At 43.5% G+C, this 14,058-nt stretch overlaps 2 protein-coding genes across 10 annotated transcripts in view; one reads left to right on the top strand and one right to left on the bottom strand.

Annotated features, from left to right (window-relative positions):
* Positions 1-1,077: 1,077 nt before the first annotated feature.
* On the bottom strand, positions 1,078-11,381 carry UTP18 (UTP18, small subunit processome component). 3 transcript variants are annotated; one of them, XR_003529564.1, is made up of 15 exons: positions 11,031-11,342; positions 10,803-10,930; positions 10,592-10,687; positions 9,841-9,920; positions 9,516-9,601; positions 8,752-8,877; positions 7,722-7,896; positions 7,289-7,389; positions 6,468-6,558; positions 6,031-6,154; positions 4,963-5,137; positions 4,026-4,168; positions 3,408-3,467; positions 2,656-2,780; positions 1,078-2,119 (listed from the first exon to the last, which is right to left on the bottom strand). XR_003529564.1 is itself a non-coding variant. In XM_027654625.1 (14 exons), the coding sequence occupies exons 1-13, from the start codon at positions 11,340-11,342 to the stop codon at positions 3,443-3,445; spliced, it is 1,662 nt and encodes a 553-aa protein (XP_027510426.1). In that variant the 5' UTR covers positions 11,343-11,381; the 3' UTR covers positions 2,631-2,780; positions 3,408-3,442. The 3 variants fall into 3 exon arrangements, 2 of the variants coding, with proteins under 2 accessions (XP_027510426.1, XP_027510427.1); XM_027654625.1 differs by lacking the exon at positions 1,078-2,119 and having other exon boundaries at positions 2,631-2,780; positions 11,031-11,381; XM_027654626.1 differs by lacking the exon at positions 1,078-2,119 and having other exon boundaries at positions 2,631-3,467.
* Positions 11,382-11,970: 589 nt separating this feature from the next.
* Positions 11,971-14,058, top strand: part of MBTD1 (mbt domain containing 1) — a 35,312-nt gene continuing 33,224 nt past the window's right edge. For 3 of the 7 annotated variants that reach the window (XM_027654621.1, XM_027654623.1, XM_027654624.1), the window contains exon 1: positions 13,502-13,970. The gene's annotated coding sequence lies outside the window, so the exon portion shown is untranslated. Of the gene's footprint in view, positions 12,086-13,220; positions 13,439-13,500; positions 13,971-14,058 lie in introns of those variants that run through there. The other 4 variants (XM_027654619.1, XM_027654618.1, XM_027654620.1 and 1 more) reach the window with 4 other exon arrangements.

Consider the following 14,058-nt stretch of genomic DNA (forward strand, 5'->3'; position numbering starts at 1 on the left):
CTGGACAGGTGCAGGGTCAAACAGCAGATTCAAGACAGACTTAGTGGCAAACCCAATAATCTCCTAAATACCCAGACTTACTCTAACACCTAGTCAGGTTTTCTGTTCTTGGAGGTTTCCTTTCTAAGCACCAACCAGACTAATTCTCTTTAGCTTGCAAAATCGGACAAGATCACAGCCTGGAGGGGAAAGGCTGCCATGATAAATATTTCATGGGCTACATCAATAAAATTTATTTTGCCAAGGAGAATGGAAGGAGAGGAAAAGCAGAGAAATAATTCATTAAAAGAACTTCAGCTTAGCAATGCTGGGGGGAAAAAAAAAAAAAGCCATGCTAGGAAAAAAGGAATTAAACACAGAGGTTTTAAATAGGTCAGAAGCTTAAGTACTCTTAACACATGGCAAAGTGACAAAGAGCCGAGCCTTTCAGAATTAGAGTACAGCAATGTGTGTACTTAACAGTAATTCATCCCATTCCAAAGAAATATCCCCAGACACACCAGTAACAGTTTCAGTTTCTTGCATATCATCCAACTTTTAAGACCTGCTCAGTTCCTGGAAGTGCCATTGCTCAAAACCCACTATAGACTGCAACGAATACCTTGAGGTTTCCTTTGTTTCTCAGAGCAAAAGTCTTCCCTACCTTATACTGGATGGGGCAATAAGTTTTGTTTTCCAGAAGACAAAAAGGCAACATCAAGAATTAAGGTACTTAACACAAAGCTTTAACATTCCTGTACTGCAGCAACTCAGCAGAGCTTAAAATTCGCAATTTACATCAGAGAATTTGCAAAAAATAAATACTTAATCTCTTCTGCCTTCCTGCCCCTATTTGAAGTAATTTGCAGTGATTAAAGAAGCACCTCAGTTTTATGACACCTTTTCCATTTACTCACTCGTCCCATCCAATCTGGACCTCATACAACCAGGAGTCAGCAGGATGGGCAAGGAAAAACAGCAGAATTGATTGTGCTGAAGCAAACTAAAGAGGTCCAGGACCCAGTAATTCCCAAATTCTAATCCCAGATCTGCCAAGGACTTCCTAAAGGGCTTTGAGTCACTGGATTAGGGTAAAATAGAGAAGCACATACTGTGCAAGGAGTGGAACAGCCTCAGGACAAGTAGATGAAATGGCATTAAACCCCTTCAGAGTGATCTGGTAACAGGTTACATATTCCAAAATTTACCTTTTCAGAAATCTTTTCTTTAAAATGATTTAATAATTTTGTGGATGAAGTCACACTACTTAAACCTGGTAAAATACAGAGACGATGACAAAAGGGGAATTATGTTACTAACCACAACCAAACCCTCTCCCATCAGCAGAGCTGTCATGGGACAAACTGTTCAGTAAGATCCAACAGCCAAATCTCCCAACAGCAATGCTGGGCTGCCCTCTAGTGAAGTCAGAAACCACTTCCAGCACCTGGATTTCTGAACCTCAACAGTCTCAGACCCAGCAAGATTTTAGACAGATTTGTTTGTAACAGAAGAGTCCTATAGTAAGCAACTTTATAAAGTGTGCTCCTGATTTAATTTTACTCTTCCATCCCAGGGGTTTTAGTTTAGGTTTAGCACTGCAATACAATTAAACACTGTATTCGGTTTAACACCTCCACAGCCTATTCTGCTTTTCCCAAGATTTGTGAATTCAAGTTCTCATTTTACAATCATTTGCAAAGTGATTTCAAAAATCTGTTACATCAGAAAACACACCATGTTGCTTTTTAAAACAGCATGACAAGAATTCAACAATAGGCTCATGTATTTAAAACTTTTGACATGGTTCTAGAATATAATTTTTCTCAGGCTCGGAGTGCATTTTCTGCAATGCCACTTTCACTGAAGGCTTCATGATTTCACTGCTGGTTACTCAGGCACCTTGGCTCTTGCTGTTACTGCCCAAAAAGCTCCCTGCTGTGAAGTGGACAGACACATTGGTCACAATTTATTCTCAAAGCAGAGTTTGCACTGTAGCAGATTCCTAGTCAACTTTTTGTTCACGTATTTAAGAAGAAAGAAGCGGCCACTTCAGCAAGAGAGTGATCAGAGGTGCAGGATTTGGCAGCAGATGAAGAACCAGCAGCAGCAGCTCCAGCATAGTCCCTGCTGGGTGACCCTGATGGCATCAGAATTTCACAAATTATTTTTAAAAAAATCAAGTGATACTCAGGATTCTTTGCTTTCACAGAAAAAAATGATTGGGGTCTTCCTTAAGAATTAAAACCATGTTACATGCAGTTGTTTTTGGGACACAGGAGGCAGGAAGCACAACGTGGGGTGGGTTTTCTTCACCTCTTGGTTTAGGCCACCTTTAAGCTATGGCTGGCCCAGGAAGTTGGGCTGAGCTTCAACTCCTGCATCAACAGGGCTGAGGTGAATGTGCTCTTCCAGGCAGCAAAAGGCTGTTTCCAATCCAGCCTCAAATGAACCAGGCTGATGGAAAAGCTCATGGTAAAAGCACAGAGCAAAGGCCAGTTTACACAAAACTACTGCTTTCTCCTTCAGCATTGGAATATTTCACATGCCCATAACAACTAAAGACACTTAAACATATCTGCAAGTCACCAGCTTGGGTGCCAAGCGATAAAATGTTAGTTGTGAGCATAACACAAAGCATTGGAAAAAGCTGAAACAAGTTGCCTGGAAACTTACCAGGTATATTTATTAAAAAAAACCAACATTCAAAAATACAGATGTTCTATTAGTATTTTGTAACTTCCATATAAATAAGACTTGTTTGATTTTGTCAGCATTCTCGTATCTGCAGGTTACAACACCTGGGGAAAGACCAGCACAGAGAATTTTGTTAGTATCTTCCAAACACTGAGCCATCACAAAATCCTATGCAAGCTTAACATGCAGCAATCAGACCTGCTTCCAGCCTGAACAAGTTCAGCTCCCCCTCATCAACACATTTCTTGTCAAACAGAACTACTGTATTACTGCCAAGGCTACAGGTCTTTCCAGTTTCCCAAGAAGACATTTAAGTGTTCAATAAAATCGTATCTGCACACAAACTTGGGCTTTAAACTTCAGTGATGTTTGTAATCTCAATTTGAAGTGATGCAGACTCCTTTGGGCTCACTTATACAACTCCATAACAGGATCAGGCCAAGCATCTGCCAGTTTTACAACACTGCTGAGATTGATTTAAATATAATCAATCACACTATCAATTAACTTCTCCTCAGTCCTGTTGACAGATTTTAGTTGAACTATCAACTTGCTCTATTGGGCAATCTGGGATTGACAAGGCAAGCCCTACTCCAGCCCATCCTCTACATGAGTGATCCAGACCAGTTTCAGATCACACAGTGTTATGAATTTCTTCCTGCCATCTCTAAAGAGGTGGAGGTAGCAAAATGAAAATAAAGTTCCTCAAGTCAATGTTGTCAGCAGTTCACCTCAGATACTGGTCCATTTTCTCCAGTATCTTCTTTCAGAAAGATGAATAATGTTTCAGCCTAAAGGAAAAAAACATTGAGACAGATTTAAAACTTCTCAATAATCTGTTGAGTGAACAAGACAAAGAAACAACTCTTCAACAGTGTCACTGAGTATTCTTAGACAGCCTGAAACACAGGTGTAGTTAAAGGTAGCAACCATTCACATGCTAGAGTTACTTGAAGTGCCTTTATAATACGCAGTTCAAGTAAAGGAGTCTTTCTGTAAGTTCTCCCTGTCAAAATCTCATCCTAAAAAGTTTTTCAAGCATCATGAAGTTGTGACTTAAAAAAAAGAAATATTCCTGCTTAGAGTTATCACTGCTCCTGACCACACCAGCAGGGGGAAAAAAAAAAGCCAATGACAGTCTTGACAGGGCCATCTGCAACAATGTGTATTTTATAATCAGACAATAAACAAGGCTCATTCTCCAGAAGGGAAAACAAGCTCCACACTTCATGAACTCATCAGCTGAATTCAGACCACAAAGTCAAACCTTATCACTCACCTGTCATCTGCCCCATATTACAGAGTATAAACATGTTACCTGGGATTAATGAGCCTAACTTAGTACCTACCTAAATAACAAGGCTTTGCCTTTGTTATTTGCTACAGAGAAATAGCCACTTCTGGGAGAAAAGTCCATAGACTGAGCAAGATAAATCTGTTTTCTTCTGAACACTGGGAAGTTTGAGAACACAGTGTATGAAGGAATGTGCACCTATAGAGAAATAGGTCAGAAGCTACAATTAGGAAAAAGCCACCAATTAGGAAAAAGCCACCAAAAATAAAACTAAAGTACAAATTTAACACTGAAGGTCAATGTTGAGCTCAAATGTTTAGTTATATTCCTACCCTACATGATTCTATATATAGAATTCTACTGGAGAAAAGAAGCAGGGAACACACTATGAAGTCAGTTATTGCCATTCTTTTCTTTTTAAGCAATTACATGTAAGCAATAAAAGCAGGCCTCCAAACCCTCAGATTAATTCAACAGTTCCACTGTTGGCCAAAATTCTGACATGGCTGGAAAAATTTTGAATGAGCTAGGAAAAAAAAACCCCACAGTGAGATGGTTACAGTTACCAGCTGCTGAAAATTCACATTTTTTGCTGAGTTGTATTTACAGCAGTGAAATAGAATCACAGAATGGTCTGAGTTAGAAGGAACCTTTGAGTTCATCTGGTTCCACCTGGGCAGGGACACCTTCCACTTGACCAAACTGCTCAGAGGCCCCATCCAGCCTGGCTTTGAACAGTTCCAGGCATTTTAAAGGGCATTTTAAAAATAGAAAAGGTAAACTAGACCATAAGATGTTATTTTCAGAACAACTTCACTAAAGAAAATAAACTTATATCCCTGTAAATCTCCAGTATCTTGTACATGTCCTGACCTGGTCAGCCCAGCACATTTTGCAGTATCCATATCTGCTTATTATCAGTTTTATTATGTCACCAGCAGTATTTTTATCAAGATAAAAAAAAAGCTTGCAATAAAAGAAGCTGAACATACCAATTTCACAGCCTCATCAGCATCACGGGAAGCCACTGCCAAAATTTCCGTGGTGGGGTTGAAGGTCACACAGGTGGCAGAAGTAACAAGGTTCATTATGGCCTTAACTGGCTTAGGACGGTTTTCCTTGAGACAGACATCAGTGGTATATAAATTTACAACCCCTGAAGATGAACTGAAGAAAGAAACAACAAAGATTGTATGAAAAAGTGACATTTCAGTACATATTGCCTTGTTATCTCTAGCCACCATTCACCTGAAAATGTAATTTACGGTTCTCTCCTGGAGGTTGTAATAGTATTTTGTTTGGAGCTTGATTTTCCTTTGGAGTTTATAACAGTATTTAGTGGAGGGGTTTAGAGTTTTGTTAGTTTGAGGAGGTTTTTCTACTTATATATGAAGAGACCCACTTAAATGTGGAGAGACTTGATGAGCTCATCTCTTACCAGAATTCAAAGCAATGAGAGCTTGGTAACAAAACATTCTGAAATAATTTCAAGCTTTCAATTGTGGGTTTTTTTATACCTGTAGAATAAGTTCACTTTTAAATCCTTTTCCACAGTGGGCTAAGAAAATATGTACTGTTCTTCAGTATTTATTTGCTAGTTTCATTTAAAAGAATCAATACACTGGCTGAAGTTGCATCTCATTAAATACACTTAGAGAAACGCTGTCAGCTTGTGGCTTTGAGCTGAGGCAGCTTTTCAAAGGCTAATGTGCCATCCTTGCACGAGCCAAATTCAGAGGACAGGAAAGAGAACTAGAAAAGGGGGAAGACCCTGAATCAACATCCATATTACAGAATTTGTGATTTCAAAATAAACTGCTGAGCCCATATATGGCAGCAGTAAAACAATAGCAGTGATGCTGGTGTGAGGTGTACTATGGTATTTTATATTTATACAGGAAAAATTAAATTATCATCATAAAACAGGCAATATTCATCTACTCACATCTACTGTAAGCTTATCAGAACCACGTTCCTACACTCACCAGCCACCAATAAGTTCACTGAAGAGCTTCAAAATGAGATCAGAAGAACCTTTCAAACTCCAGTCAGTCACTTACCCACATGCCACATACTGATTGTTCTTTGAAACAGCAATGCACTGTCCTTCCAAAGAACCTTCATCTTCAAATTTGTGTAGACACTTCCTGCTTCTCACATCCCAAATGAAAACTTCGCCTTCCTCTGGTTGCAGAAGCAAGTAGATTACAGAAACCATTTATACACAACACTGTCTATTTTGTTAAAATATATTTCATTAGATGACAACTAAGAGCTCATTTAAAATATCAAATGTATCACCATTATCAATTTTTTAAAAAACAAAAGTAAAGGCATACTAAAATAGTTAACTCCATTCTGTCATTATTTATCTTTTGGTTGTAATTTTAGGACAGATACTGACAAGGTTTTTTAACTGTCTTCATAAACACTAAGTGACTTCTAAAAACTTATGCAATTTAAAGGGAATTAGGATTAGTGCTGTTGGAATACTCACTTGAATAGTTGTATATTTTGCTGCTGTCTGGAGTGAAAGCAGATGCAGTGCACCTTCCATTTACCTTCATACTGCTGATCAGTTCCTTTGTCTGTAGGATGAAGAATAGTGATTCTACCAAAAACCTGTAGGAAAGTTGTTTCCTGTCCCACAAAAATCTTTATTTAGCTACCCTGACATTCAAAGAACAGCATCAACATTTTCAGTGCCTGCAGACCAGAGCACAAGCTCCTGAGTCCAACAACAGCTGGTCCAACAAACACTCATTTGCTCCCTCACTGCAGGGTGCGAGTTATACAACAGAACTGAACTTTCTTCTTTAAACTCTACCCTTGTAAGAGTTTAAAACAAAACCAGCTGCCATCATATGGCATTTTAAAATTCAACTGCAAAAGCTCACTGTGCATTATGAATCACAGTATCTGGCATGATTCATGAGCACAGTACAGCAGCATGCACTAGCACGACTCTCAAAAAAGCAGTCCTATATTTCTCCCACCCCCAGAGAGGGTGATGCCTGTTTCCATGCTGAGGCCATTCCTTTTGCCAGCACAAAGCTGAAGTTCAACACTGACACACGACTTTTTCCCAACTCTGCCCTGAGGCCCAGCAGCCCCAAAGAGCTGCAGAGCAGAATGAATTCTCAAGACACCCCAAAATAATTCTCTAAAGCTGCAGTGAGTTGAGTCAGCAGCACATTTTTGAAGGCTGTCACAGTATGTGTCATGCCTTTGTTTCAACTGAAAGCTAGATTGCTTTGCAGATGGAATATAAGCAGATTCAAAAGGGAAAAGGTACCAAGAACCACGAGGAGAAGTTACCTTCATGGACAGCAAGTGAAGGTAACCTGAGGTTCCAATTAGCAGCATAAATGATCCATCTGGAGAGAGCTCGAAGTTTCTGAGAAATCTTTCCTCCACACCTTTAAAAAGAGATTCAAAACTTGAAATAGGCATAATTTATTCTTTTGCCTCAACATTCAGAGGTGTGATGAATATGAGTAAGACCTGACTCCAGCTTTTCACTGCTGTAATTCACTGTCACAGCAAAGCTAAACTCAACCTTGCTTATGTGTGACAATTAATGTTTAGTACCCCAGAAAAACTAAAACTAAAGGGACTTGTTCCCTGAAGACAAGATAAAAATATAACCTCCAACAATTCGCTGCACTTCCTTTTAAAGCAAATTCATGTACCATCTCTATTTGGGACAGTTTCAACTACACCCAGGCACTTACAGCACTGAAAAACCTACCTCGGACTTTGGGTATAGGAATAATATTTCCAGCCATCATGTCATACACAAAGAACATGCTGTGGTGAGTACCAGTGGCTATAACTTGTTCTCCATCAACACTGAAACGAGCCTTATAAATTGGAAAACTCTCTAAATAGATGCTCTGTATTTTTGGATTCCTTATGCCATCCACCTTCAAAAAAGAACATAACAAACCAGGTTATCATATTGAGGAACATACCAAATACTTTTAAATAGAAAAAACATATCAAGTAGCCAGTACAAGCAAGAGGTAAACCACCCTGAAGCATTAAACTCTTCCTCTCTTCCACAAATAACCTGGCTCTTGCCTCCTCACCCTATGTAACAGGCATTCCCAGCCTTCCTGGATACACTTCACATCACTTGCCCTTCCCTGTCTTGCCCATGCTTTGTTCAAATCATCACTACTATGGTGCTTTTTCTAAATGGAAACATTTGCTTTGAATGGTTCTTTTTTTTTTTCCTGCAGCCTTCTGGGACTATCAAATTCCACTTGTGCCTGACCATTCCACTGATACTGGGCCATGCTGAAACTTCCTAAAGAGAGTTATGATCTTAGTTTTCAGAGGAACAGGGCAGTGTCCCAGGACAAACCTCTTCCTGCTGCAGTCCAGCCTCTCCATTCCCAATGTGATTTCACAGCAATATTAGAGTTTTAAATGAAAGTGGACTGCTCCTCACATTACAGGCTTATGAACAGAAAACCTCATTAGTCCAAATCACTGCAAACCTTAAACCCAAATGTTTTTAAAAACAAATCTTCAACCAAAAACTCAAATACCATCAAGTTTGCCTGTACTGTGTACATGCTTGATATGCAGTCACAGATGGAAACGTCTTCCAAGGTGCCTTTAACCAAAGAATTTCCATCTTAACCACAGACATTACAACCCTGTGTGCACAGGAAGAGGGAAAACAAAGCCTGTCAGTCCAGGCTATTAAAAAAAAAAAAAAAAAGGGTTCTGTATTAGTGCCCATTTGCACAGAATAGGCTGGAATTCTTCACCTGGAAGAGCGACACAGACCGATCGTGTCCCGCAGTCATGACCACTTGGGCTGAAGGATGGAACTGCACAGTCACCAGTTTTCCATTGGCAAAGCGTTCCTGGTTTGCAGGCAGGCAGGTGCTCATCTAAAAGACAGACCAAACAGGCTAAAAAAAAAAATCTAAACACTTAATGCTGATGAAAAGGCAATTTAATTACACTTTATGCTACAAGAGCAAGACTTCAATCCCTATAATGAACTTTTAGGAAGCCTGACATAAGCAGAGCACAAAGAGCCAGTTCAGGGAGTTGCTCCAATGCAGTGATGCAAACACAGGCTGAGCCACCAGCCTTTCTACTGCTTTTGAAATTATCCCTCTGTGTAAATCCAGCTGCATTCTGACCCATCTGAAACAGCTGTAGAAGAGACAGTAGAAGAAACACTCGCTTAAGGCTGTCACTTCTCAAAGACCACACCAGTACCTTAAAGCTGTGGGAGAATTCCAACCTCCCTATTAAATTAAAATCCTAAATTAAAATTTAAATCCTAAATGAAAATGCTACTACGAGATCCTACTTCAGAGTACATAAAAATTCTTATTTCCAAAAATACACCTCAATTTATTGCTTCATGCTTTCACGTGAAATATTCAATTTGTCCAACGCTTGCCCTTTAGAGCTTCCAGTTACAGAAACAAGAAATTCACATAACCACTAATTTTACACAGCAACAACAATCAAAGTGTGGGTCAAACTGAAGTGGAAAGATAAGGCTTATCTTTACCTTCAAAATCCCTCTTGGCAGGGACTCTGAGCTCGTTATGAAATTGCCAGTCCTGCGTAGAAGATCATCATCTTCATCACTCTCACCTCATGAAACCAAAGCACATGGAAACAGTCAATTGCACAAATATCCACACCAAAACCTATAAATTCCTTACAAAAACACAAAAGTTAAATCAAAGCACACTGAAGGAAGGAATAAAGGTGACTTATCCACCATATTATCACACTACTCAAACTGAGAAAACACCAGAAATAATTATTTTCTAAGAAGCTGAACAAAGAATCACAGAAGCACTTATTAAAATAGGAATAGAATTATTTACTATCACTTGAAGTCCTTTTGGATTTCTTCCTGTTTTCTAAATTAGCCCAGGCAGGAACTCCTCCCATGGCTTGCTGAAACCTTGAAAGAGAAGAGGGAAGAGAGAAAAAAATAACTTTCGTGAGAAAGTAATTTCCCTCTATGAGTTAAGCACTTAGAAGATACACCATCACAATTTTACAGGACTAGTCATGCTTAGAACACTATGCAAGCTTTTTAGATTTTTTAAGATTTCACAGTTTCTGGTGTAACTCCCTAGAAGACAAATTAATTTGTGCAGTTCCAATAAAACAAGTATTAAACAAATTAGTCCAGACAGTGCTAATGCACATTTACATAAACATCACATAAATGAATTTTATCTCACAGAATCCCAGGATAGTTTGGGTTGGAAGGGACCTCTGGAGATCATCCAGTCCAACCTCCTGCCAGGGCAGGGTCACCTGGAGCAGGTGACACAGGAACATGTTCATCTGGGTTTGGAATGTCTCCAGAGCAGGAGACTCCACACCCTCCCTGGGCAGCTGTTCCAGTGCTCTGCCACCCTCCATGGAGACAAGTTCTTCCTCATGCTGAGGTGGAACTTCTTGTGTTTTGGTTTATGACCATTGCTCCTTGTCCTGTCACTGAGCACCACTGACAAGAGTCTGGCACCATCCTCTGACACCCACCTTGGAGATATTTATCTGCATTCATGAGATCAATGATCTCACCTCGATAAAGTCAGCCACAAAAACAGTAACGAAACTCACTGTTCCTCAAGCCTTCTTTTTAGTTTTTTCTTGGTAAGTGTCTTCTCAGCATCGCTTTTCATGAAATCCCTCCTGTATTTATGGGTCATGTCAACACTAGAGGGGGAGAAAACACACAGAGAACACAAAGATCATTCAAACCACAGCCACTTACAGTCAAGTTAAGTTTACAGGTTTGATACACAGCTCCCAGCTGCAAACCCGGACTCACTTTTCCTCGGCTTCATCATCCTCATCCACCCAGGCCGGCTTTCTGGGCAACAAGTCGCCTTTCGCTTCATTTTCCACCTCGGAATCGCTGGAGTCTGCTTGGAGACTTTTCCTCTCTGTGGCAGCAACCTGAAAACGACCAAACGGGGCCAAGTGAGCACGGGCGGGGGGCAGGAGGGGAGGGAGGAGGCACCGATTCCCCCCGGGTTGGGGCAGGGCCGGGCCGTACCCTCGGGGGCCCGCCCAGGCGCCGCAGCAGCTCATCCTCCTCCACTTTGAGGCTGTCACCGAACACCAGCTCCTCCAGCTCCCGCTCGGCGCCCGACGCCTGGCTCACATCCCTCAGGTGCCGGGCGCGCCGCGCCGCCTCCGCCGCCGCCTGATCCGCCGCGGCTGCCGCCCGCTTCGGAGTCTTCGTTTTCGCCATTTTCGGCGCTCTGCCCTCTTGAGACGCTTCCCTCGCCTTTTTCACCGCCTTTATTTTGGACGCTTTCTTCATTTTCGTGGCTCTCCGCTCCGTCCCCGCCGCCGGGCCCCTCATCGCTCCCCGGAACCGGAACCGGAACACGTGCGCCCCTGTCACGTGTGTCCCCCGCGTGGCTCCACCCCTCGCCCGCGATAGGCTGGCCCGCCGCCCCGCCCCTCCCCACGTGATCCAAGCACCGCCCCTTCCCTCGGGATCCGCGGTCACGTGACCTCCTTTCTTTGCCTTCCATTCTCCCCCACCCCCCCCCCGCCCACCCCGCGCTCCACGTGACGCGACCGCGGCCGGGCCGCTCCACTGCGCCCCCGCGGGGGAAGGGGAGTTCCCCAACGCTCACCCCGCTCAGCACACGCTCCTCAGCGAGCCCTCACCGGCCTCGCCAAGCCATCGTCTCGCTCGCTTTGGCACCCACCAGCGGGGGCGGCCGCTCTTACCGCCTCACCGCAGCCGTGGCGCGTAGCCCACCCCCCGTGTTGCGAATGGTTCAGCCCGCAGGGAGGCGGGGGGGGGGCACGGCCCTGGGTCCGCCCCGCGCTGCCCGAGCCCGTGGGGGGCGTGTCCGCGCCTGCGCAGCCGCGCGCTCGTGTTGTTGATGTCCCGGCGGCCGCCGTCGGTCCCGGTCGGTCCGCGGCGCTCGGAGCGGCCGAACCGCCCGGGCCGCCCCCGCCCCGCCCTGCCCCGCCGGGCACGGCCCCCGCCGCGGGCCGCCCCAGCGGCACAGCCCCCGCGGGGGCAGCGGGCACAGCCAGCGGGCGGCTCCTGCCCATGAGGGCCTGATGGAAAGCACAAAGGAGCTGCTGGTGAGTGCGGGAGGAGCGGCCCCCGCGGGACCCCCCGCGCCCGAGGGGGGGAGCGGCCTGAGGGGGGGGGGGGGGACCTCCGCTGTTCGTGCTGAGCGGGCGGCCCCGCGGGGCGTGGGAGGGAGCCGGGGGCTCCTCCGGGGGCGACCCCCGGGGCCGGGGGTGTGTGTCCGCCCCGGAGCTCCCCGGGGCGCTGCTCGGGGCCGGGAGCCCCCGGCCGAGGGTCCCGGGGGGCAGCGGCAGGGTCCGCCCGGGGCACGTGGGGGCGGCTCGGCGGGACCCCTTTGTTGTGGCCGGGTTTTGTCCTTTCCTCCCCTCTCCCTCCTCCTGCCGCGGAGAAAAGTTCCAGCCCTCGATCGCTCTCCTGCTTCTCAACTTCTTCGTGTACTCCCAGCTTAATTCAGAGTTTAGTTTTCCAGGCTCGTTTTAAACGCTCTGCACTTTTCTTTAATATCAGCGCTTCAGAAGTTTTGGATTCTTTGTAGCCACTTCCCCACTCCCTGCGATTTTTATGACCGCTGATATTGTGACTTTGTTCTCTTTGTGAGCAGCAGTAAACCCCTGAAACCAGTTTCGCTTTCAGGCTGTTGCTGGAAATGTTTGAAATGTTTAAAATTTAGCAATTTCTCAATTTCTGCCCCAGTGTGGCTTTAAAATTTAAAAGTCCTACCACAAAGCGTATGCTGATTGTGGTAAAAACTCCTGTGCGTGCAAAAGTAATTTATTTTAAAATACCTATTAAAATGTGGGTGGCAACCGTTGTGATTTTTCACATCTAACCCCAGTTAAAACGAAAAGCTGCAGGGCAAGCTCCTGTATTTTAAATTAAAATTATTTTACAAGTCTGAGAACGTGCATTTGCTTATTTATTACATTTAACAGTTTGACTTTGACTTGTAAGGAATGGAATAAGAAGGCTGTGAGAGAGTCTAATCTGGAACATTAAGTGGGAACTAAAACAATATATTCCTTTTATTGCCTTTGGAAAGACAATAGAACTTGATAGATTAATTGCCTTTACTCATTGCTTCTGTTTAGGGATAGTTTTGAGGAAGTGTGCAATGCAGGCTGTAGGGAACCATGCAGAGGTATATTCTCTCCTGTGTGGAAGTTACTGTTTATGCCACAGGAGTAGTTTGTGGGCTTGTGCAACATGCAGAAGGATTTTAGGCTGGAAGTCAGAATTCCCTTCATTGTTCCCCAAAGAGCGAGGTGCCTCTGGTAGCAATGAAAACATGCACAGAAGCTCCCTCTCACTGGATTTTGTTTCTCTTACCTTCTAAAATTTGATTTAATTTTGCAAGGCTTTTGGTACCTTCTGCAAAACCACTACTGCATTCCTGCATTTCCCAGGTAAGTGAGTACACTCTGGGCATGGGGGATCATTTGCTCAGTCTGGCTCTGAGCACCTGAAATGAGTTCAGATGTTGGAGACTTTGGGGTTTGGGTTGGTGGTGTTTTTTGGGAGGGTTTACATTTAAATTTGTTGTTTTGTTTGTTGTTCTGTTTTTTAATGGTAACACAGTGTTTAAAGTGAAGTATTTGCCTCTTCCAGATGTTCCTGTAAGGGCTTTGTAGAAACATAATGGAGTTTGTAACAGATTTTCAGTTTTCTCAAAACTCAGATATTTCACATATTAATCATCACACCCCCCTCCAAAATTCCCTGCTAATTTGATATATTTTTTTATGAAAGAGTCTCCCCTCTTGTGTGAAACCCCCTGGGGAAGAGGCTATGGACAAAACCATTGGCAAACAGCAGAAACTGGCTTCAGACAAAATGCTGTCATACATAGCAAATGAAGAGACAGGAAAAAACATTTCTGTAATTTTCCAGCAGAGATTTTACTTATAATAAGAGTGGAAGGCACATTTCCAGATAGAGGTGAGTTGCTTATATAAAAAAAGTAAGTTTGGTTGGTTCTGATTTCCAGGAATCCCAAGATGTTTAGCTTTGGGGGTTTTTGTTTGTT

This window comes from Corapipo altera, unplaced genomic scaffold (assembly GCF_003945725.1).
Source record: "Corapipo altera isolate COAL_440 unplaced genomic scaffold, ASM394572v1 343, whole genome shotgun sequence".
Lineage (NCBI taxonomy): Eukaryota > Metazoa > Chordata > Aves > Passeriformes > Pipridae > Corapipo > Corapipo altera.

Coding starts and splice junctions, on each gene's coding strand:
- UTP18 (XM_027654625.1), bottom strand. CDS start 11,342: ATGAGGGGCCCGGCGGCGGGGACGGAGCGGAGAGCCACGAAAATGAAG. Junction 9,602..9,840: donor CAAAAGGACTTCAAGTGATA/GTAAATAATTCT, acceptor TGGTTTCATGAG/GTGAGAGTGATGAAGATGAT. Junction 8,878..9,515: donor TGCCAAGAGGGATTTTGAAG/GTAAAGATAAGC, acceptor TCTGTCTTTTAG/ATGAGCACCTGCCTGCCTGC.